Source organism: Acanthochromis polyacanthus, chromosome 18 (assembly GCF_021347895.1).
Source record: "Acanthochromis polyacanthus isolate Apoly-LR-REF ecotype Palm Island chromosome 18, KAUST_Apoly_ChrSc, whole genome shotgun sequence".
Taxonomy (NCBI): domain Eukaryota; kingdom Metazoa; phylum Chordata; class Actinopteri; family Pomacentridae; genus Acanthochromis; species Acanthochromis polyacanthus.
The window spans coordinates 8246554-8270317 of record NC_067130.1 but is presented as its reverse complement, the minus strand read 5'-3'; the positions used below and the strand labels follow the sequence as shown (position 1 = coordinate 8270317).

The 23764-nt window shown below is 40.7% G+C and overlaps 1 protein-coding gene across 1 annotated transcript; it reads right to left on the bottom strand.

Moving 5' to 3' along the window:
* Positions 1 to 1116: 1116 nt before the first annotated feature.
* Positions 1117 to 23657, bottom strand: mrrf (mitochondrial ribosome recycling factor). Its single transcript, XM_022205401.2, has 7 exons — positions 23572 to 23657; positions 18355 to 18525; positions 18077 to 18229; positions 11614 to 11732; positions 6471 to 6562; positions 3832 to 3991; positions 1117 to 1954 (listed from the first exon to the last, which is right to left on the bottom strand). The coding sequence occupies exons 2-7, from the start codon at positions 18521 to 18523 to the stop codon at positions 1877 to 1879; spliced, it is 771 nt and encodes a 256-aa protein (XP_022061093.1). The 5' UTR covers positions 18524 to 18525; positions 23572 to 23657; the 3' UTR covers positions 1117 to 1876.
* Between the last annotated feature and the right edge of the window lie 107 nt (positions 23658 to 23764).

Genomic DNA, 23764 nt, shown 5'->3' with positions numbered 1-23764 from the left:
TATTTTTGTGAGGAATCGCCAAAGGACACACCAGAACTTCCACAAAGACAAACCTCTACTGCTTTCTCGCTCGTACACAAACGCAGCCTCGCACGCACACGCACACATGTACGTCAAAAGGCGGCGCTAGTAGTAGTAAACACTCGAAAGGAACAGGGGTAATTCACTTGATAAATGTCAACCGAAATGAAGCTATCAGCTGAAAGCAATTTCCTCGTGCTCGCCTGTGTTCTGCGCCAGGGACTTGGGAGATTTTCACCCCTCCATCGATCATGAAGCCTCTGTTTTAGGCCAAGGTACACAATGCCCTCAAATTGCTGACATATGGACCTAGAATCACCACAAAAACCTGCCATTTCCACCCCACCCTCCTCTGTCCCAACTCAGCCACTCCTCTGCTAAACTCTTGTTTATCCAATGACTCCGGTCTGTTTGGGCCATTAAAGCAAAGCCATGGAGGGAGCCAGAGCAGCGGGGCAAACCTAGTAAAGTCACAAGAAACACAGCGTGGCTTCCAGCTAGCGCCGAGATGACAAAAACCACCATGAAATCTGATTTGTCACCATTCCTCATTTAATTTTCACGAAGTCGGAAGGCATTCTGACAAAGACATAATTAGCAGCTGCAGCATTGTAATCTTCAAATGGCTGCGTGGCCGAAAGACCAAGTGTGTGGGCAAACTTAAAATAAACCCTGTCTGACTTGTGGGCTGCCTGCGACCAGCAGTAGCAGCAATCATGATAGAGATGATGACACCGACCACATAATGGCACAGAAAGCCTCGAGCTGGTGCAAACAGCAGAGGGATGAAAGCCGAGTCATGCGTGTGTCGCTGGGTAGGCTTCTCATTCCAACGTTTCTTGTTATTGACTCGGTTTCAACAGCTACGATTTCTGATTGTGGCTTTAAAAGCGCGGCTATTTAAAGACAAACAGGCGAGCAACATTAAAAGCCTCTTTTCCTAATGGACAACTGTGGTGCCAGCAGCCGGGGGCCTGGAGGTCCGTGCACAGGAAAAGTCCATTATCACTCTAACTAATGGAGGAGGGGGCGACTTCAAACCAAAAGTGGAGAAAAAGAAAAGAAAACAAGAAGAGAGCAAGATGACGCACATGGTACAAAGCAGTGTTTCTTTAATGGAGTCCATCAATAATGTTACTTTCCTGACTTTATTGTGTTTAAAAGAGAGCAGTCATATTATCAATCCTCACCATGGACAGAAATTAAAGGTCTTTTTTTTTTTTTACCCACTCAAGTGACTTTTTAACAGACTTGGAATCAATGCGAAACAAATGTTTGGCAACACGCTAACGGTATCTGTTCGGTCGACGTCTACGTCTCTGGAACAAACTCTCTCTCGCTCTTGCCACCAAGAAAAACCCGCAGCCAGTTTACATTCGGACGGGTGCGCTTACTTTATATAAACAGACAGCCCCTGTGGCAAAGGGTTTGATTAGGAGGAGGCCCGCAAATCCCATTAAAAGTCCATTCGTCCCTTGCTCGGTGTTTGTTTGAAGACAGGAAGAGTAACAACGGAGGAGGGAGGTGACGGGCAGTCTGTCGTTGTTGTTTCCGTGCCAATTTCTGTTTATGCACTTACGCAGCTAAACACAGATATCACACAGCAGTGAAATGAAGATCTCTGCCAGCGATGTGGGCAGGAACAAAGGCTCGGCTTCTGCCCAGAGAACCCAAAAATATGCTACAGGACCAAGAACGTGTTTCTGTGTGTGATTCAAAAACCAGCTCCCCGACATGGTCCAGTCACTGTCTATTATCAACATGTTGAAAAGCAGACTTGTTGCTGCTGTTGTGTCCTATAACCGGTGGTGAAGTATCAAATATAAAACCTGCATGTTTCTTCTAATCAGCGCCGTCAGCCTAACAACTCCTTGGTCTTTGCTGCGAGCTGTTTGTCAATGTCTGCTGCAATGTCGTCCGACATCTGCTGTATCTATGAAGGCAGAGAGAAAAAAGATTTTTAAATGCACATTTTAGCCACATTTGGATTAAATGAAGTAGCTGCCAAGTGGTAGGATGTGACTGAACTGAAGGTGGTTGTGAGAGAATTTAGCAAATTTTGAATATTTTAATTACTGTATCATGTTGTGACTTTGCATATTGTTCAAACTGTGGTTGCAACAGTTTCTCTTATTTCAGTCTCCCCTTAAAGATCCCATACGGTGAATAAACACTTTTATTGTGGTTGTTAAAAGTTGGAGGTGTAACTAGATAGCATCCTAGCTTGGAAGCCAGGAGGGATTTTACTGAAATGCCACGTTCCAACTGAGGAACCAGAAGTCATCTTGTCAAACTTTAAATAATCCTATCCCTTCACTGCCTGCTGCTGGCAGGTGAGCTGTTCAGAAAGAGTAGTTGCCTCACAGTTAGCCCGGTTTCTTTATTTTCTAGTGTTGCTTCTGCTAAAATGTCTCAGCCACAAGCAAACCACACTAAAGTTTCTGCTGTTGGCTGCAAGAGTGAACACAAGTTTACATGCACTCCCAGCATCTGTGGAGCTAAAGATCCAGGGAATTACTTTTATTATTGACTGCAATGTCACCACATCAATAGAAAAATCCTAACTGTTGTTACCGTTAATCATATGTTCTCTGTGGAAACTTTAAGGTACCGTATACTCATGCTCCCAGTGTTTACTTCTCTCCTGCTCTCTGTGCTCACAGATGCCGATTTCAATGCAGTCGAACTTCCAAAACAGCTGTTTACATTTACAGATTTCTCTTGTCCTGTTGTCGGACAGCAGAACAAGTATTAAATCGTGACTGAAACGCAGTCCTTTAAGACTACATATTAACCAGCAGTCCCTTTATAGCCATTTCCCTGCTCTGCACTGCTAAACTACTAATTTTAGAATGGTGACGCTGTGAAATCTGTTTATTATCCTGACTACCAGCAGTTCGGATTTGTCGTCTGTGGAGGACATTTGTAAACCTGATTATCTCCAACTCACTGCATGCTACTGAACTAACTCCTTTAGACATCTACAGAGGACATTTAGGGCTTTTCAGTGATACCAAATGTGAAGAGGTGGGGCTTTCTCTTTCTCATTAAGGAAAATGGTGTCTGTCAGTGCAAGAGGAAAAGTAAGCGCACAATACATTTTATTGAGTAAATTTTGGCTTAAAATGCTGTTGGCATATTTTATAGAATTCTCTAAATAACATATTAAAACATTGTCTGAATTATTTTAACTGTATTTTAGCGTAGTATTGAAGTGTTTGTGGTGGACATTTGTAGTTACTTCCACCATTTTGTTCTGTGCTTTTTCAAATGACAAGAAAAATTTTTCTTTCAAAAAAAAAATTTCAGTATTCCAATTACCGAACAAAAAATTTGGGAATAATAAAAAAATGAGATTGGACAATATTTTTTTCCTGGTAGTCAGGAGGATATTTCTAAGTGAAGTAATTGCTCAGAAAAAAATGTTAAAGGCGATATGAAGTCCTAGTTGCACACATCTATTCACCTCTCTGACGTCTGCTCAGCTGTTCCTCTGTAGTCAATAACTGACACAGAGGCAGTTTTCTTCCTGAAGTGGGCGTGGCCAGCAGCGGCTCAGCTATATTTAAAGCTACAGACACTGAATGTTTAGAACAAGACTGAAACCAGGGGTTTACAGTGATGGTGAAATAAACCATCTGTGTGGTATTTTAGGCTGAAACATGAAAAAAATGCATTCTGGAGACGACAGGCAAGGCTTTCAGGAATCTGCTGCTCAATATCCGACCTTCAAACGTTCCTTCTTCAGTCTATCAGTTAAGCATCTGCATGAAGCTCCCTGATTCTTTCTTCACTCTTTGTATCTCGTACCTGTTTTTCTACGAGTCGTATTGTGTCCTCCGAGTGTCCCTCCTTTGCCTTTTTGGCCTGTGTGACAGCATTAGAGCGCACCTTCCTCAGCGAATCCTTAGCCTTGTTGCTGAACTGTTTGGCGAGCTTGACGAGGTTCTCTCTGTGTTCCCGAGTCACTCTGCAGGGAAAAGGAGGAAATGCCAGAAAAGAGAGCAAAACACAAGCTAAAATATAGGATGAAAAACAAGAATAACAACTTTATTTATATAGCAAACTTAAGAACAGTGTTCCAAAAGTGCTTTGATGGTTAAAACATGGAACACAGACAATCAAACAAGATATAGGAGACAAGTCAGAGCAGTCAATCAAAATAAATAGTAAAAATGACAATAAATTAAATGAATAATTAACTAGATGAGCAATCATAACAAACAAAGGAAGTAGGCAGCTTAAACAATTAAAGAATAAGATTGAGGGATAAAGTTAAAAATTATAAATCAAAAGTCAGAGAATCAAAAAATTAGAGAGAGGACATCACACCAAAGAACCAGGCAGCTAAAAGTAAAATAAAACAAGAGAGAACATCTAAAATAAACAGGACATAATACAGAATAAAACACTAAATCTAAGTAAATCTAAAAAGTAAACATCACATGAAAGCAAGTCTGTAAAAGTGGGTTTTCAGAAGTGTGGACAGGTGGAGTGATTATACCGAGCAAGGGTCCACACAGAAACTCATCTGCGTCTTTTAATGTCTTTATTCACTTTTAACATTTGATGAAGGACTTGCTTAGCTGAACTGGTGCCTGTGGGTTTAAGGAGCAGCTTGCAATGTTTTGGTATGTACAGTACGATAATGTTTACTTAAAAGAGACTGAAACTGGCAGCATTTCAAAGAGAGACATAAAAAAAAAAGGTCAAAACTTTTGGATGAAAAATACAAAAAAAAAATCCAAATTGCACCTAAAACAGAAACACATAAATGCGCCGAAACAAAATAATGAAAGCCGGTCTAATCACTTGTGCAAATGGGGATGCTGAGTGCTTGTAAGCATGAAATCTAATCCTTTTTAGTTCCGACTCGCAGCAACCATCTAACACCAATCACTTCCCAAGGACTCAGACCAGAGCCGAAACATCCGTCATTCCAGCAACTTTGCATTCACTTTGCATTTGTTAATCACTCAGAAAGTCCTACTTCCCATTTCACTCTCCCTCTTTGTCCTTAATTGGCTTTTTTTCGTTGTTTTTGCCTCGGGGACTATTTGCAAACAATCCAAGTGCAACGTCTATTTACTGCAAACAATACGGCCTAATTACCGATTCCAGGGCCAATCAAGGAGCGCCTTCTCTTTGGAAATGCAAATGGAGGCTTGGAGCGTGCCGAGACTGATTGCAGGGGGAAAAGCAGCCTGACTCTTGTGTCCCTCCTCTGCCAGACTAACACCTGCTGCTCCACGTGCACACGCACGATCGCACACGCACGTAAACATGGGGTGGCATTCATGCGGACTCACATGCACACGTGCATATGTAAAAAACATACTTTATACACACACGGAGCGGTTTAGTGAGTGACTGACGGATTGTTTTGTGTGCGGTTGTTTGATTTGGCCGGAGGAGAAAGAGAGAGAGCGAGAGAGGTCTGGTCAGAACAGAGAAAGAGAGAGGCTGACCAAACCCACGCATCAACACACCGAGGGTCTCTATACATCTAGAAGGAAAGTCAATAAACCTGTCAGTTATAGCAAAAAGCACACAGACCGGCGGATTTATTAATGGGGTGAAACACAAACCCATAGCTGAGACTTGCTGTAGTGTTTAACTACAGACATTCACATAATGGATTGGTTCTTTTATTGATATTTTATTTGGCGATGTCTGTAAAACGGTTGTCTGAATAACACATGAAAAGTGAAATCAAACAAAAAAAAAATGCACAAAATTATATAAAATTCCACAAGTGTCAGACAGATCTAATCAGTAAAAAATTTCAGATCAAACAGAATCATTTACAGGCACCAAAAAATATTGAGTCCTTGTCTGAAAAATATCCAAAAATTCAGCAAAAAAAAATTCCCCAAATTTCTGAAAATTTGCAAAACCTTCAGGAAGAAAATTCCAATAATTCCTTAAAAGTCTGTGTGAAAAGTTTTATTTAAAAAATAAATATTGTAAATATTTTCAAAAAATGAGTAAAAAGCTTCTATAAAAATCCTAAAAATATCTAAAGTGATTACATATATATCAGCAAAACTTCTGATATTTTCTTTAAGGACATTCACATAAAAATCAACCAAAACCCAGTGAATTTCACTGGATTTTGGTTGATTTTTATGTGAATGTTCTTAAGAAACATTTGGAATATTTCTTTTTTCCCACCAAAAAAATGTTCAAAGATTTCCCAAAAATGTTGAAAATGTGGACATCAGAAGTTTCACTGAGAAAATATATTCTTTTCCACATTTTCAAACCTTAAACTGGGTCAATTTTGACCCGCAGGACGGCACATGGGTTAAATATGAGAATGAATTAAAACAGAAGAAAAATAAAAGTGAAAGGCAAAGAAGACGGAAACGGAGGAAAGTGCTAAATGTCTGAAAGCATTTGTGGCCTCAGGCATGTTTGTGCGCGAGCGTGTCAGAGTGAAAACTCACTTGGGAACGGGCACCTTGATGATGGTCCCGTCCACCTCGGGGTTTAGGTTCATGCTGGTCTCTCTCAGGGCTCGGGTGGCCGCCGCTGTGGCCTGGAGGCACAAACACACACACAACACACACACATGTATGAATTGACACTGTGATACAACTGCAGGTAGTGGCTCGACTCCAGCTGGCAATCATTAAGGTGTTGTGCATGCAGTGTGTGTGTGGAGCCCATGTATTGTGGAAGTGCCTCGGGCCACTGTCAGCGCTCGGCCCTGTGGGACAGCACTGAAAGGTTGCAGGGCACGGCGCTGACCTCTGGTGACCCTGAAGGAGAGTCTGCTTGTGCATGATGCATGGACACACGTGCTTTAGAGTTAGTGTTTGGTTTTTAATCCAACTTTGGAATCTTAATTTTCAGTTTTGAAGCTCTCTCTACATCCGTGGAGATTGTAAATGGTAATTATGTTTAGGGTGACCACATTTTGATGACCAAAAACCAGGACACTCAACCCGGCAATGAGAAATCGAAGTTTACTCAAAGATCTCAGACATATGCACAACACAAGACTGGTAAATAATGGTGCGTCACACAAGATGCCACAGTGGGAAAATTATTTACATGTGGTAACTTCCTTTGTATTTCAAACACATGTTTAACAATTCAGAATTTCTTTTTTTTGGTATTATTGTGTAAGAAGCTGCAATAAGGGAGCAGAGTGGTACCTTGTGTAATGTCACAGCGCTCGATTTCGATGGCTGCCAGGTCGCCATTTGCGACGAAAAACGACGTAAATGGCGACCTGGCAGCCGTCGAAATGGAGCGCTCGATCGAGCTGAACGGTCTATCATGTTTTCTTCATGGAGGCAGCCACTTTGTATGATGTCATCAACCTGCCATGATTCCCGGCGCTTGCGGCGACCTGGCGACGATCTAAATTGAGCGCTGTGTCATGGAGAAGTAGATGTGGATAAAATGGAGACTGGACTACAGCAACTTGCTATAACACTAATAATACAGTACTTTGCACTGAGGAAAAACAAAAGCAGGAGGAATGAACACAGGTTGTCTGTTTTTCAGTGAGAAGTGAAGATAAGATTACAACTTCCACTTTTAATATCCTTACATCCAGATATCAGACATGTTTGATAATAATCCTGATGAGTCTGTGAACAGTACGGAAGGTTCAAGACTGGATCTGTAAACCCGGTTCAGGTTCAGAGCAGATTAACAGGGTTAAATCAGCTGGAACTTCCACGGTGGGAATCTGTTGTAAGGCATCAATACTGTGTACTTTAGAGACAAGCACCACGATGAAGACATAACATTGTTCAAAGTGGATTTATCAGAATGACAGAACCATTTTCTGTCATGAAAGGCAATGAAGACTGTGCAGAAGAAATGCATTTCAAACTGTAGCAACCAATGTTTTTTTATCATCTTCGTTCCTGTTATTTTTAGGTCATGAAACACTGAGCTAAGCTACAGCTCATTTTGGTTAATCAATGCATACTTCAGTGATGCATGCATAAGTAAAATTGGTGAAATACCTTTAATCTATTCTGACATTTCTAAGCTGCAATGTCTCCTTTCTTCTACTCTGATAGCTTGGCATGTACATTTGCGTCGGCTTTCTCTGAATAACTGCTGCCTACTGTAAATGTGGCCTGTCGAAACTATCTTTAGAAATGAAAACATGCAGAAAACTTCCTCCTTCTCAGTTGTTGTTGAAAATATCTTTGTGAAAATCTTTTTCAAAAGGAAGCTAATATTTCCCCAGATGCCATCTGTCATCTGTTATAAGGATTGAAGATAATCAGAGGGAGATTAAAAAAAGAAGAGCATTATGTGTTCAGTGAGTGGACACTGGCTGGAGAGGCAGCTGGGCTGTAAAAAGACAACAGAGCACAGGACCAGAGAAAGACGCCGCTAAGAGGCTCTAAGAATTACTGGTCGCACAATATGTGACAATATCAGATAATCTATCGAGTGGCTTTTGGGAATTTTATTGAAAAGTTTCTGAGAAGCCTACAAGGCAGCAGGAAGACAGAAAAAGAAGCACAATTTAAACTCACTGCATTCACATATGTGAAACATAAAGACAGTATCCATCATTTACAACACAATCTTTTAGTCTCTGCATGAGAAGCAGAGAGCTACAGTTAAATGGTGCATGGACACGATGCAGAGGAGGCCAGACCCTTTGAATTACTAAAAACAAAGTCACACTCCTCAAATCAATTCTTCAACCGCATGACAATTCCCTTCGGTGAGCTTTACAAAGTGTGCAAATATGCAATGCAAAGAAAAAGACCATATAATGTCCTCCTTGCTTTTTTTACCCTTCGTTTCTCGACAGCTCCTTCTGGCCTTTTCCACCGGGGGAAAAGAAATGGCAGCGAGATTAAAGGAATTTATTTGTGTGCGTTAAATTAATTCATGAGGTTTCTGTTCCTTTGTTAAAATCATCCGGAAAGCAGGCCTCCAGTCGCTCTCTTTGAGCGCGGGGTGATAGATTCATCCCATACCTATGTTTGATTGTTCTCAGCATCGAATTCATCACCGCTTCCTCTCTCGGATGACCGCTCCGGCGGTTACGAAAAACCGAGTGGAATTTCTCTGAAAAGCCCGCGCAGGTTTCTGGTTAATATGTTGGAGAGGAAGAGAAATTACACTGAAGTTTCACATCAAACGCTTGCGGCCCGGTTCAAAGCAGAACGCCGAGCGGAGAGGAATGTGTGCGTGGTGGGATGAACGCGGCGGTGGGATGCTTGAACATGGACATGCACACACACCAAATTGCCTCCGGATCCAAGCATGCCGGTTGATGTTGTTAGTTCCACTGTCTTCCCAGGCTGCTCTTAATGAATGAACGGAAAACAATTGCAGGGCCTCTGCAGCGCCTGGTAATGGATAGGCATCATTATAAGCCTATTAGCTCTGGGTACTGACGACTCACCTCTGTGTGGGACATGGCTAACGCAGGACATGACAGGGCAGCATGTGCGTGCATGAGTGTGTGTGTGGTCTGTTGGTGAGAGTTTCTGGAAGGTGGGGGAAAGAAAGAGTCACCGGAGGAACTGTTTAGCCTGGAAAACTGGATTTCTAGATTTTAGGTGTTGATAAATAGTTGGATTTGCATGTTGTTTTGCAACTGTATGCTGTGGTCTCACCTGGAGAGCAAACAGAGGAAACCACAGGCCTCAGGAGGCTTTTGAGGAAACAGAACGCGCAGGAAGAACTGCTTTTTGTTTGACAGAACAAAAGGCTGAATGCCTCTGAAAACACGTCTTTTGATTCCACCATGTAATGTTGACAGGAGAGATTTTCATAACCTGTCACTGTTTATGGCCTCGCATCTACTTTAATGTGTCAAAATGATTCCAAGTTGTACAAGTTAAACCCCATAAATTATGGTTTTAGCGTTCTCCATTTTAGTTCCTGCTTCTCTGTAATCTTTCGCATTATTTATTTATAGTAATTTTTGTGAAGTAAAGAGGCACACAGGCAACATATGTCAAGAGAAAAGGATGTGGAATTGCAACACAGGTCCCCATGTGGTGCTGAATCAGGCACAAAACCTTCAACTAATTGTTCATTTTGTTGTCGATTAATCTGCCTGATTAGCTGTTCGGTCCGTAGAATGCCAGAAAATGGTGAAAAACGCCATCTTGTTTTGTCCACAACCCAAAGATATTCAGCTTACTGTCACAGCGGAAGCAAGGAAAAACAGAAAATATTCAGATTTATGAAGCCGGAATGTGAGAAGTTTGACCACTTTATCTTTAAGAATGACTCACTTTGATGACTAAATTATCAGAAAAGTTCATTGCAGCTCTGCAGGTGGTGTTGTGGCAGCCATTCGGACACTGAGGCTGCTATTTGAATTTCAAATTATTGTTGTAAATTAGCCAGTTTGACATACTGTATATGCCAGCATCACTTATAATGCACTATTTATTATTTCTACTCCTTTTAAGCAGGTTCTGGCTGCAAATATTTCCTTCTTGTTGTCTCTCTACAGTATATTTCTATTTTAAAATCATGTATGTGCGAAACAATAATAAGTGTCTCTAACGCTGATACTATTCTGTGCATCTAAACAAATTTAACCAGAAGGGATTGATGATTTTGCATCTTAATTTTGCAGACTAGTTAAATAATTTAAGATTTAGCACATTGTCATTTGAGTATTCATGCAAGTATTTAATTATACAGGATGCAGTACAACTCAGACTGTGCAAAATCTTGATAGAAAACCGATCAGATATGAGGACAAAAATCACGTAAACAACGCGCCGTGAATTTTAGCCCAAGAATTAATGAGATCAAGGTGAACTTTACAGACAGCTGAGAGATCAGTTATATCAGTCATTACCATCTCTGGATATTTGGTTACATAATGTCGTGTTGAATGCAAAAAAAAACCCCAAAAAACCAAAAAAAAGCACATTTAGATTTTCCAGACCACAAGAAAGTCTGACCACAAAAAATGTGAGTTGCCCCTGCGGACAAAATCCACGAAGGAAACGAGGGAGAGAAAAGAAGTGAAAAAAGAAAAATAATCCAATCCTTCCTAACCTGCGGGTAAAATGAGGTCATTTCCTCCTCTGTGACAACTCACACGCAGACACAACCGCACTACACACACACACACACACACACACACACACACACACACACACACACACACACACACACACACACACACACACACACACACACACACACACACACACACACACACACACACACACACACACACACACACACACACACACACACACACACACACACACACACACACACACACACACACACACACACACACACGCAGGCAGAGTTTTGTTGCTATCTTTCACCCCAGAACAAAGGGCTGCCCGAGTGATCAATCAATTAGCATCTGAGACACAGGACAGAGAGAGGCAGGTCAGGTTTCATTCACACAGAGTGATGTGGGGATTCGAGTTCTGCTCTGGCTCATTTTTCCTCCAGTGAGGACCATCTATCTGTCCGACTGCGCTTTGGATTATTTTTACAAAGCTTAGTTACTGCCTGCTTGTCCGTATGAGACAAACAGATACCGGTAGGAAGAAACTGCCCTTGGTTATGTGTGTGTTCTCTTGCGTGTGTGTATGTATGCGATCGTCTTACTTCGGGGAAGCTGCTCATGTTGACCATAATGAGCTGAGGTGACTTCATGGAGATCTGACCCAGCTGGTTGAGAGGAAACTTCCCGTCTTGAGTCGTCACCACGATGTGATCCAGAGCTCCTAAACAAATACAGATCAGTGGAGGTGTCAATTTATGTATCAGTCTAAACGGACGATATGGTCGGGGCGGGAAATAAAAGACTGATATGGCATTATCACTTCCTCTTGTGATGCATTTTTGATACACTTACAACTACTAATTTGCACTTAAGAAGACAGTCACAGAGCTAATGATCTGATTTGACTTTTTTAACGGAATAATACTTAAAATAGAAACGCACACTGATACCACAAGGTATGCTTTTTGACATTTCAGTGATTTTTCTTCTTTAGTTACACAGACATCTCAATGTGTAGATTAACGTCTTGCATTGTACTGAGTATGACATAAATCGCTGTATACCATCATTTTAATGGTTGACCCGTTGTGATTGTGTGTTACTCAGTGAATTTAGTTGTATTTTCATCTTGCCACGTGCAATATAACCTGACTTTGCTTTGTTGTTCGTTACAGCTGGTAAAATTGGGATGTCAAAGTGATGGTAAACTGCAGCAGCAAACAGTTTTACAGGCTGCATTTTATGGATATCTGACTTCATTTTTATTGATAAAGTTTAATCAGTTACCTTTTGTCTCTTTCTTACTGCTGTTTCAGACTTTAAAGTCTACTATAAAACAGTTTTTTTTTTCCAGACACACTTATCACAAATGCTTCATAAACATTTATTGACTTTGTGTTCTCTAAAGTCCCTCCAGGAATTTGCAATGTTGCGATCGCAGCAATTAACACAAATTCAACCAATCTCTGATCTTGCAATTTTGTTCAATCACCGCAACTTTTCCGCAATTTTGGCCAGCCAATCATAGCAGTTCCCAGCGCAAACGTAACGCACGCACGTCACCAAATTCACTTCCTTGCTTATGGTTTGAAGATGCAGACATGTTTGATTCTAATGTCGCTCATTTACCGACAAAAATTACTGCTAAAGACCGTGAAAAACAATTCCCTGATGTTCTTCACCAAAGCGGAGGTAAACTGCTTTGCATTCGTGCAATACTGTGGTGGAACACAAATGAAAATCATCGATTGACAAACACTTTTCTACCGCCATATTAGGAGAATGGCTGAAACGAACAGACCACAGAGCAGACAAATCGCCGTGACGGAAACTGCATCCAGATCTGTTGGAGCACTAAAAGAATGAAGGTAAGTTAAATTAAACAATTGATGTGACGAGCCGCGAGTGTGTGAATACATGTGTGACAGGAAGTAAAATTAACTTTTTAAGCCACTGACAGATATGTCCAAATATGATTCATTCAATAGCAAATTATCATTTTGTGCCTTAAATCTACCAACCACTTCATGTTAAACCAGTATCTGGCTGCTGCTAATTTCCCACCGTGGTGTTCCAGCTTGTATAAATGGGTTGAAGCATGTTAAAGAACTAGTTTAGGAAGAAATATTGTAAATCACAATGTTGAAACAGGTTCTAAAAGCTGAAAAAAAAAAAATGCAACTTTCTAGCAATTGTCTCCGTCTCCCGCAATTTCATCACAACAAATATGCTTAAAACATCACAAATTTTTTTGAAAAGCTGCTGCGAATTCAGGCATTGTAGGCCACAACAACCTCAAAAAAGCCCACAAAATCCTGTAGGGACTGTCTCTGACAATGAGCATCACTACAGGCAGATTTAGTAGCTTTCTGGTTTGATAACACAGTTTCCATGCAGATATGGAATGAATGAAAACATAAAGTAAATCATTTAGTCACTCAGGCAGATTCACAAACAGACAGAAGAATGTACAGCAGAAGTCACAAAGTGCAGGAGTAGGTTAAAAAAAATCTAAATTAGAGACTGGTAAAGGTTTCCGTGATCCATCGTCTCGACAGCGAGAGCAACAACGGTAAGTTTGACAACACAAGTCGACAAACGGCCCACCCTCCTCCTGTACCTTCTTTTTGCTCCATCCATCCACCCCTCTCTCCTCCATCTGGCTAACCTCAGACGCTGCTGTTTCCTTCTCCTCCACCTCTGCCTTACATCACTGCCTCCCCGCTCACCCACTGGGGGCTGTGTGTGGAAAAGTGAGGTGAAGGGGAGGTGAGCCAGTGGTGTAATTTTCTCTACAAGATTCATTTATCAAGGAGGGGAAAAAAAGATGTATCAATCAGAGATTAAAACAAAAATAATAAAAACCCACCACTGGCAATGACAGGCCGCCCACCTGCCTGCCAGTTACACCGTCTCCCTGTTTGACTTTGAACATCCATTTGTCCCACTGTTTGCCTCACAGTGTCTCTGTATAAATGTAGACCATCATACTCAGATCTGTCTGTCTTTGTTACCTGTGCTTTTACAATAAGCTCCAACACATCTGCAAGTACTTTAGGAGGGCAGACATCATTTCTTTATATATAAAGATGGACGATGAGGTGGGGGGCCAAGAGTTGAGCAGAAGAGAATGTATTTGCCAAATATCAGAAATCTGGCAGAACAGTTTTTGATCTAAACTTAACATCTGATGAAATAATAACAGAATCTGGCTTGTAGCCACTGTCATAACATTGAAAAGGCAATTTTCATTGTTCATTTGTTGCATGTCAGTTTCCCTTTCTCGCTACCTTTGTTGCCTGTCACCTCTCTCCGGCAAAACGCTCCAGAAAGGCACGCAGAAAAAATGCCTACACTAGTCAGAAAAGTGTACAATATATTACATCAGGTGATTTCCATGCAGTTGTTTGGTCCGCACCAGCAATTAAAGGACAGCGTTCTCACCACCCTGCATTAACTGGACCAAATGATAGAAAATTTACATTGTCAATATGTTTTTTTTATATGCACATATGTAAGATATAGGAATTCAACACACAGCTGAGCATTTTTACCTTAACACCACAGTGTACCAACAACAGTCTCATAAGTAACAAGAGCACTCATTGAAATACTTTGAAATTAAAACTGTCAACCCTAAGACTTCTTTACTTTTGTGAAATTTTTCAAAATTTTTAATTTTCAAGTCAAAATTCAAGGTCTATAAAGTTACCATATATGGTTCCTCGCCTGTTAGTGGCAAAAAAAACATTCCAAGAAATGTATATATCATCACTTAGAACAACTACTTAACTGCAAAATGTGTGAGTTTCGTCAACTAACCATGGTTAGTCTTGACGTTTCGACTGCAAGAAGAGGACCGAGCCGCAAGTCTGTCTTTTTCCAACGTCAGAGAAAAAAGAAAGTTTGATACGTTCCTCTGCTGATTGGTCAAATGCCACCATGTAGTGTGATGTAATGTAGAGTGATCTTTGCTGATTGGCTGGGTAAAAACCGCATGCCTCTCAACCTCACTGAGAGTTGTAAGAAACGCCATTTTTAATGTGTGCAGAAGTTACCAAATACGATCACTTGCCCAATAACGGGTTAAGGAACTAATCTTGATACTTGTGGGGTGAGGCTTTCAGTATCATCATCCTTGTTCTTTATTGGTTCATTGTAAGTATGGCTGAATTACTCCAATATTACACTTTGCTATTGTGTAGCGTAGTTTTAGTGTTTGAGCAGTCGTAGGTGAGGTGGTGTGCTCGAGCTGCAACGAATGGGGAAGGGTGAATGAAGAGGGAGGCAGGGACTTCTAGAGGGAGATTTGCTGTAGAGTCACATCTAAGCCGCTTTTACACAAGAATGGATTATTAAAATTGAAAAAAAGCCTAAGTCTGTAACTTAATTACACAGAAGAGACTTTTAGGGGTTCAATCAACATCTGAAAAGAGACTTTAACCATTAGAGAACATTTCCATGTGAAAGAATTTCTCTTCAAGATTAATAACCTTTTGTCTTATCTTATCTTAGAGCCAAGCAGACTAATTGTTTTCCAGCTTTCACGCTGGGCTAAGTTAACCCTCTGCTGGCTGTAGCCACGAGAATGGGAATAATCATAAAATGCTAAACTGTACTTTTTAACAACGTTTTCACAGAAATGGAAGCCGATTATCCATCTGCTTATCACAACATGGTGGGACAAAAGCACTGATCCTCCGTCCTCTCCCTGCATCTACGGTATCTATGACTTTCTGCACACAAACAAACACATGCACACATACAGCATGCATTCATGGCAACACACTGCAGCGCATACAGCCATGTCCACACACTCATAAGTTTAATGAGAGCCAGATGAGAGGTTCATGGAACAAACACACACACATTCGGACAACTGACGTCATCCCATTCCACCATCTCATCTCTGCTGTCAGCCCTAAGTCCTGCTGCCTCCCTGGATTACTGTGCAGCTGGACAGAAGAGAGGGGGATGGACGGACCGGAGGACAGCAGCGCAGGACAGACGGACTGAAGGAGAAGACAGGAAGGATGACAGAATGGAGGGATGGAAGCACTAATGATGAAAGAGGTGGAGGACGTGGAGCAAGGAGCTCTGGAGATGAATGAACAAATCTTTCCCTGACGAGAAATTTGAATTCAGAAGTATGAGACAGAGGCTGAAAAATGTCACATTAGCAGAGGCCAAAATGTGAAGCTGAGGAAAAGTAGAGCAAGTGATGGAGGGAGGGGCAGACTGTAGAAAATGACTCAGAGCAAAAGAAATGTTCAGTTATGAATGGAGAAAGGAAAAACAAGGCTGGGAATCTACAAGGAAAGATGTGACACATAGGGGTCAAACATACAAATCGAGGGTGAATTTGTGAAAAAGTAAAAATTCACGACAATTTCAGTTAAAAGTCCGATTCAAGCAGCTGCCTCCTCCCTCGGGAGCTTCCATTATACACCCCACCTCCGACTCCCTGAGCCCTGCTCCCATTTGTTGGAACCCAGAGACAAAGGGTCACGGCCCGGATGTTGTTGGGAAATAGAGGCCAAACCAGGGTCACGGTAATGTCACATGGGATCTCCTCACGCTAAACCCTCGGGCGCTTTGTCAGGTAGACCAAAACACAGAAAAGGCTTTTATCCCAAAGGAAAAATGGGTATGTAAAGGACTAGTGAATACAAGACTTCACGGAGTCAATGCACAATTAAAGTACAGTCACTCTTTTCCTGGACAACAGGGCAATGATGTCTCAAGTTTTGGAACCACAGACATCACCGGACGCTTCCTAGCTTCTCTAGTTATGATCTTCCAGAGCGTCACTGCAGCTACCTTCAGTTTTTTTATTGTAGCCTCTGACTTCAATGTAAAGCAGCTCAATCTAACTGAGATGAAGTTATTTATTATGATGGAGTGAAAGGTATTCCTACTCTTCATCCTGAAAAGCTCTTTGATTGCACTGACTGTATGTTTAAGATAATTGCCCTGTGAAAAGATGGGTCAATATAGAATTGTGGGACTTTTTGTATCATAGTCGACATTTTTGCTGTTTTCGGGCCTAAAATCAACATGGCCGCCTATAACCAAACACCACATGACATTTTCACACAAAGATTCTTCTAAATATTTTATATACAACTAAGTAAAATTGAAATTGAAAGTTATTTATAAAGATATTGTAGTAAACCTGCTGACATGCCATAAATCCACACGTGACTCACACACGACTTTATATTAAATAACTCAGAAAGCCTTGGAGTCTTGTCAGTCTTTTCTTCAGGAGGAAATGACATCATGTGGAGCAGGTCATGTGATCTGGAATTAACACACTTCCTTGAGAGGTGTTTATGTAATGGGGAACTTAGTTAAAAAGGATTTCTCAGACACAGACACCATATAAAATTTTAAATATTGCCAAAAAAGGAATAGCTGTAACGAATATATCAACTTAATTAAAAGAACACAATCAAAACCTTTCCTGAATAAACTCATTTTATTATTGTTTAGCTAATTAGAAGGTGGTTGTTATTCAAATTTGGGACAGTAATTTAGTTGACATTTCAGTGATATCCACGCATTTTTCATTCAATAAATAATGATGAAATTTGTAAAGACTTTTAATAAAAATGCATGCTTGATATATCCCATGGACTTCAAAGGTCCCTCAATTAAATATTGACCCAGATATTTTATGACTACCTTTCATGTCTTTCTGACACATTTTTAGCTCTTTTTTCTTATCTTTTTGACTTGCACGGTCAACTTTTTACTCATAATATTGACAAATACCAGTCCAAAAGCAACTCACACCCTTGCAATTTGGGCACAAAATTTAACAATGGCTCTCTCTCACACACAGTCTATTCAAACGGCATTTCACTGCAATATTCAATGTTTATGTCATATTAAATGACCTCATGCGTATCTCGTGTGAAACATTACATTCATGCACGTTTTGCTGTGTTCTGTGTGGAAGTGGTAACACATCAGAGTCAACAGAGCGTGATGTAAGGAGAAACAGGCAGATGGAAAACAGTTAGAGGGAGTCCAAGAAAGAGAGAAAGATAAGCCGACTACCTGGCGAGGTTCGGATGCTGAGGTTGCGTGTAAAGTCATCTTTGAGCGCGCTGAGAACTGCGGTCATGTCTTCATTCACTTCATCCAGACTGATGATGTCTTCCACCAGAGCTGAACTGATATTCACCTTCGCTGACTGGCCCTTTGCCTTGGCTTGGAAAGAAGGGAAAGCATTGAGGCTCATATCGAAGACAAATAACATATAATCAACAAACTCATGTTGGCTCCGATGGAACCATAGAGGCTGTCCACATGTGAACTCTAGTGTCCTCGCTGACCTTTTGCCTTCTTGGTGGCGTAGAGCCTGGCGCATGCAGCAGGGTGGCGGGCGACGCCGGGGCACAGAGGCGGTCTAACGCTGACCCTGGAGGCGACCACGACAGGAGACCGGACATGTCGTACCAGCGACTGACACAGGAAAGGTCGCAGCAGATGATTCAAAGCCATAACTGTCAACAAAAAACAGAACAGAAAGGGAAAAGTCCAGCGTGTAATTTAAAAATGTTCCAAGTACATAAATATAATGCAGCAGAGCTTGGAATAAAAACGTCTGATTACATTTCATAGTCACAAATCATTCAGAGACCAATCGTTGGTAATATTTGTCAAAATGAGGTAATAGCTCATTTCAGCCAGCAGGAGGTAGGCCGACATCTTCTTCTAATTTATTACAGCAACATCATCTCTCCTCTTCTTTCCAACTATCTGATGATAATCGGTGACAAATATCTACAACAAAACAGCAAAAACACAAACCAGCCTTTCATACGATATATTTTCTTTGCTCCGTCAACTGAATGTGAAGCACATTCACATAAAAACATTAACCGAAGAAATTCAACTTAAATATGAAAGACTAAGAGTTCTTGTTTTTGTGAACCAGCCATAACTGAAAAGATTTGCCTTTTTAATTGCTTTAAAACACTTGATAAACATTTCACATACAAGCAGACGTAGCTGCACATTTCATTTAAGTCAATTTCGAGCATCAAACTCCGCATTTCCTGCATTTAAGTACATTTTTATGGATCTGTTTGTTCCTTTTCTGCATCAGCTTAAGGTGGAACATCTTTGTGTAAAGGAAAACAAAAATAAATATCTTAATATACAGCAATATATGTCAATTTAATTATGCTTTCGACAATAGATTCAGTGCTTGTAAGCGCTCGGAATTTTTATTTTGCGAGTAAAAATGTACCCACATTGGAGCAGGCAACACAGATTTCTATCCATAAACCTAGTTAACAAAGTCTGAACGATTACTGGTAATAAATAAGAAAATGCGCTGACAAATCTATAGAGTTTTGTCACAATATCATCAACAGACTGATCACTTTAATCAGCATATTAAAAGACCTATTGCTCTATTTAACGGTTCAATTTCTGTGTGAATTTCCGAATTGTGGTGACCCTTTCCATTACATTTGGATCTTGGAGTGAAAATAACATTTATTTTTTTATCAGCAATTCACCTGCTGACTATTTGCCTGATCATTCAAGTACATTCTTCTTCACTACAATGACAAAAAAATGCAAATCATCTTCACTGAGAAGATGTTTGACATATTTGTCTTGAAAAATGGCTAATTAATGAATGAAAACGGCAGCCGGTTATGTTTCTATTCATCCACTAATCCAGCATCTTTTTCATTTAAATCAAACACCATGTCTTCAGTGCTGTTGGGGAGCTTCCTGCCATCAGGCTACATGTTACACAATCACAAATCTATAGGATACGAGTAACCCAGGCAAAGTTGTTTGGGAATTCCTGAAGGGGAGCGTCTCATTCAAAAACAACGTGACACCAGCCTCCGCCTCTCTATTGACAGTCACACCCGCCTCGCAGACTGCTTCTTGACCCTCAGTGTACACACAGGAGCTGACAAACAGATATTCCAGCCTGCAGACACAAACACACACCAAAGCCCGTCTTTCACAGTCAGTGGCTGTGAACACTCTGCGGTGGAGTGAAGCCTGGCTGACACCCTCCGATGTTTGCTGTGGATTTAGAACTGAAACAGAGACGAGTTCTCCTGAAAAACTTCTTACATTTTTCACAACAAAATACAAAATCAAGTGTGGCCAAATAGTATCAGAAAAGCTGTTTCTCTACTCAAAGAAGAGGATTCGACTAAATTACATCGGTGTAATGAGTTCTGACACTTTTTAAGGCAGCATTGAGTTGACAGCTGATACACTCAACATGTAAAGTTTGAAAGTGAAGTTGAGAACTCATGACTGAAGGTAAAGCTGGGAATTAAAAGCACACTGTGAGCATTTTAATCCGACAAAAGTTTGCAAGATGCTTCAGAAACCTGGACAGTATTTCTAGTACTCCAGTAAACACTTTTCAACAACAATCATAAAGCCAAACTCTCCAAAAGAAACTTGAAGTTCTTTTTAGCCGTTTTTGGCTTTATTTGACTGGTTAGTCAAGAGGCAGACAGGAAAGTAGGGAGAAGAATGGGGGGGAAGACCTGCAGTAAAGGGCCGTGATCCGGAATCAAACCCAGGCCGCTGCATCAGGGACTATAGCCCCTGTTCATGGGTCGCCTGTTCAACCTGTTGAGCTATCTGGGCATCCAAAACTTGCATTTCTAAAAAATGTTTCATTAATCAAGAGGACTTTCACTACATTCTGTCATTTTTACTATCTACACTGTTTTTGTCAGAAACTGCCAAATCTAAAGTTTTTCCAAGTCATAAAGTACATCAGACTGAGCTTTTAAATAACTGTCCATGCTTAATTTGTCTCTAACAGTGAATTCACACAACATTAAAGCCACAAAATCCCAGACAAAATCCTGTCCTCGGTGTCCTCAAGTGTAGCTACAGCCACACCGCTAATCCCTGGTGCCGTTCCAGATATTGACCAACATCCATACATAATCCAGTGGCAATATTTAGGCTACACGGCGGACCACCGCCGCCGACACAAACCCAAAACAGCCGTCCACAGTAAGCAGGTTTCCTGACAAGCCGATCTGATTCGCCACACTGTGGCACAGCAGGTAGGCAGAGATGTGGGCCGCTGACGGATCTCTTTGGAGGGGAAGCCAAGCAGAAAAAGTGAAGCACAGGTGTTCAGTGGGATACTGTATTCTCATATCCTGGTGATTTCACACACAGCAGCAGCTGCAGACACACCTCTGTTCCTTCCAGCAGCAGAAAGCAGCTGCTGAGCCCACATGCTCTGAACATAACACTGCAGAGTGTCTGAGAGTGTTCTGCTCCTCAAACACACTGTTCACACTGGGGGTGAAACTAATGATTTTGTTTATCAATCAACCACTCAATTTTTTTTGTGTGTAATTGATTAATTATTTAGTTTATGCAGTTCCAGAAAAGGTGAAAATTGATTATCTCAACCCCCTCTGGAGCACAATGTGACGTCCTCAAGTTGTTTTTTCTGCAGATAAAAAATCCCAAACACAATTATAGTCCTATTACAATATTGTGTAAGAAAAAAAGCAAAATACCCTCATGTTTTAGAAGCTTAAAACTTGTTCTTGTTTGACACTTTTGCTCAATAAATGGCTTCCAAATTGATTTGTTTAACGTGACTACTTCAGTCTGTCAATCAGCTAATCATTTCAGTACTAGGTAACAATAACAGGAGACTACATGCATGGTAAGTGATTTGATTGACCCCAGAGCATTCTTAATGAATCAAATCAAACATAATAATAGAATAAACGAATCAGAAACATCACTTAAAACTGAAAATGACGGTTCAGTTGGGATCCTAAACAGAATACGTCCCACTGTGAGGAACGTCGTCTGAGCTTTGGTAGCTGTTGGTATCATTTTTTGCTTTCTTTATTCATTTCAATGTAATTCCAGTCCTCAAACTGGTACCAGGTTGACTCACTGCTCACTTTAGGCCTGGGTCTCTGAGACTACATCCCCAAAGGGTGCATGGATAGGGTTGAATCCCAGCTAAAGCCCTCAAAAATGGCACGATATGGTTGATAACAGTTGGGATGTTATTTCATTCTATGGAAAAGTCTGATCCATTTACTGTATGTTAAGTGTTTTAATATGGAGATTTTATTCTTCCTCGCTGAAGGATATATGCAGTAGTGACATTATCGGTTGTAGGTGCTCCCATATGGAACATGACATCTCTAATCATCAAAGAAACAGGCTGCCAAGTAAAACACATATTACTGTTATGTAGTATTGATTTTTTTGTGTAAACAACACATGCAGCAGATTTGTTCTAAATATTATTAGTTGTTTATTTTGAGCATCGTGTTATGGGATTCAAAAAATGTGTAATTCTCAGGTTTAAATCTAAAATTGTTGGACTTAATTAGGACTCCAGTGCGCCAAGATTTTGACAATTTCTTTGTTCATGCTAGATTTATTTTTAAATTTGAATTTGGAGAAGACACCAGACAGGCTGGTGAAGAGGACTGATTCTATAGTGAGCATAAAGCTGGACTCCGCTGAGACAGTAGCAGAGACAGAGACAACAAACTGTTGCCCATTCTGAACAATGCCCACCATATTCTCCAGTCCATGGAGTCCATGCTCCACAAACACTCCCAGAACATCCCAGTGGTCCCAGAAATATTCACATGCTACAGAGAGCCATATCATCAGTCCATCTCTCTGCCTTGTAAAAGTTCAGGCCTTTTATCTATTTCTCCTTCCTTTTACCTTGCTACCTGTTCTTGAGTGGTGATGTTGCAGCTCTTCCCAAATTCCTCAAATTTTACCCTCTTCAAAAGTGAACTTGGAAAAAGGGGGGTTTAATTTTCATTTTGAATGAATTCTGTCCAAATTAATATATACTTTGCCTAACTTCTCTCTAATATATAGATATCCAGTATATATATTTATATTGTGTGTGTGTGTGTGTGTGTGTGTGTGTGTGTGTGTGTGTGTGTGTGTGTGTGTGTGTGTGTGTGTGTCAAAGACCTCTGAGCTTGTCTTGTGATAAAGGGGATCTTGTAAACTTCAAAAAAATGAAGTGAAAAGGACTATATATATATATATATATATATATATATATATACATAATTTACAGTAATGCATTTGTACAAGTATGGCGCTGCATGGGATCACTTTAACATGTCTATTTTTGTACTGCACTATTAGTCAGTGGTATCAATCCTTTAATATGCTAATTATAGGACTACCACTTTATTGTACGTGGACCACCACAATTGTACTGTATTGCACCCTACCTGACGTTCTTGTGCTGTTTTTTAAGCGAGTGGATGCTTGACTTTCCCCCGAAATCAATAAAGTATCACTCTGGCTGTCTATCTATAATACAACCTCATGAAGCCCTGATGTAACTGCAGCAGAGTGAAGGTCGGTGTGATGAGGACGTACACATGCCACACTTCTTCGCCTCTTTCTCAAACTGTAGGCGACACAAGCCAAAACCCCGTAGTTCCTCAACATTAAACTACATTAAACTCGAGCTGAAACCCACTAAAACGCAGCGGTGAACTTTAAATAAAGCCAAACTGTGTACTTACTTCAAGTTCAAGCCTTTACAGAAACATGTTAGCAGGAGCGAGCACCAGAGAAGACGCAGAAGACATCTATGTCATCATCAGAAAGCGCCTGCGTTGTATATGTTTGAAAGTTTATACAGGCCACACCGAGTGGGCGGTGCTATCAACGGAAGCGGCTATGAGAGCGTTACGGGAGATGCCGAACAATAAATCG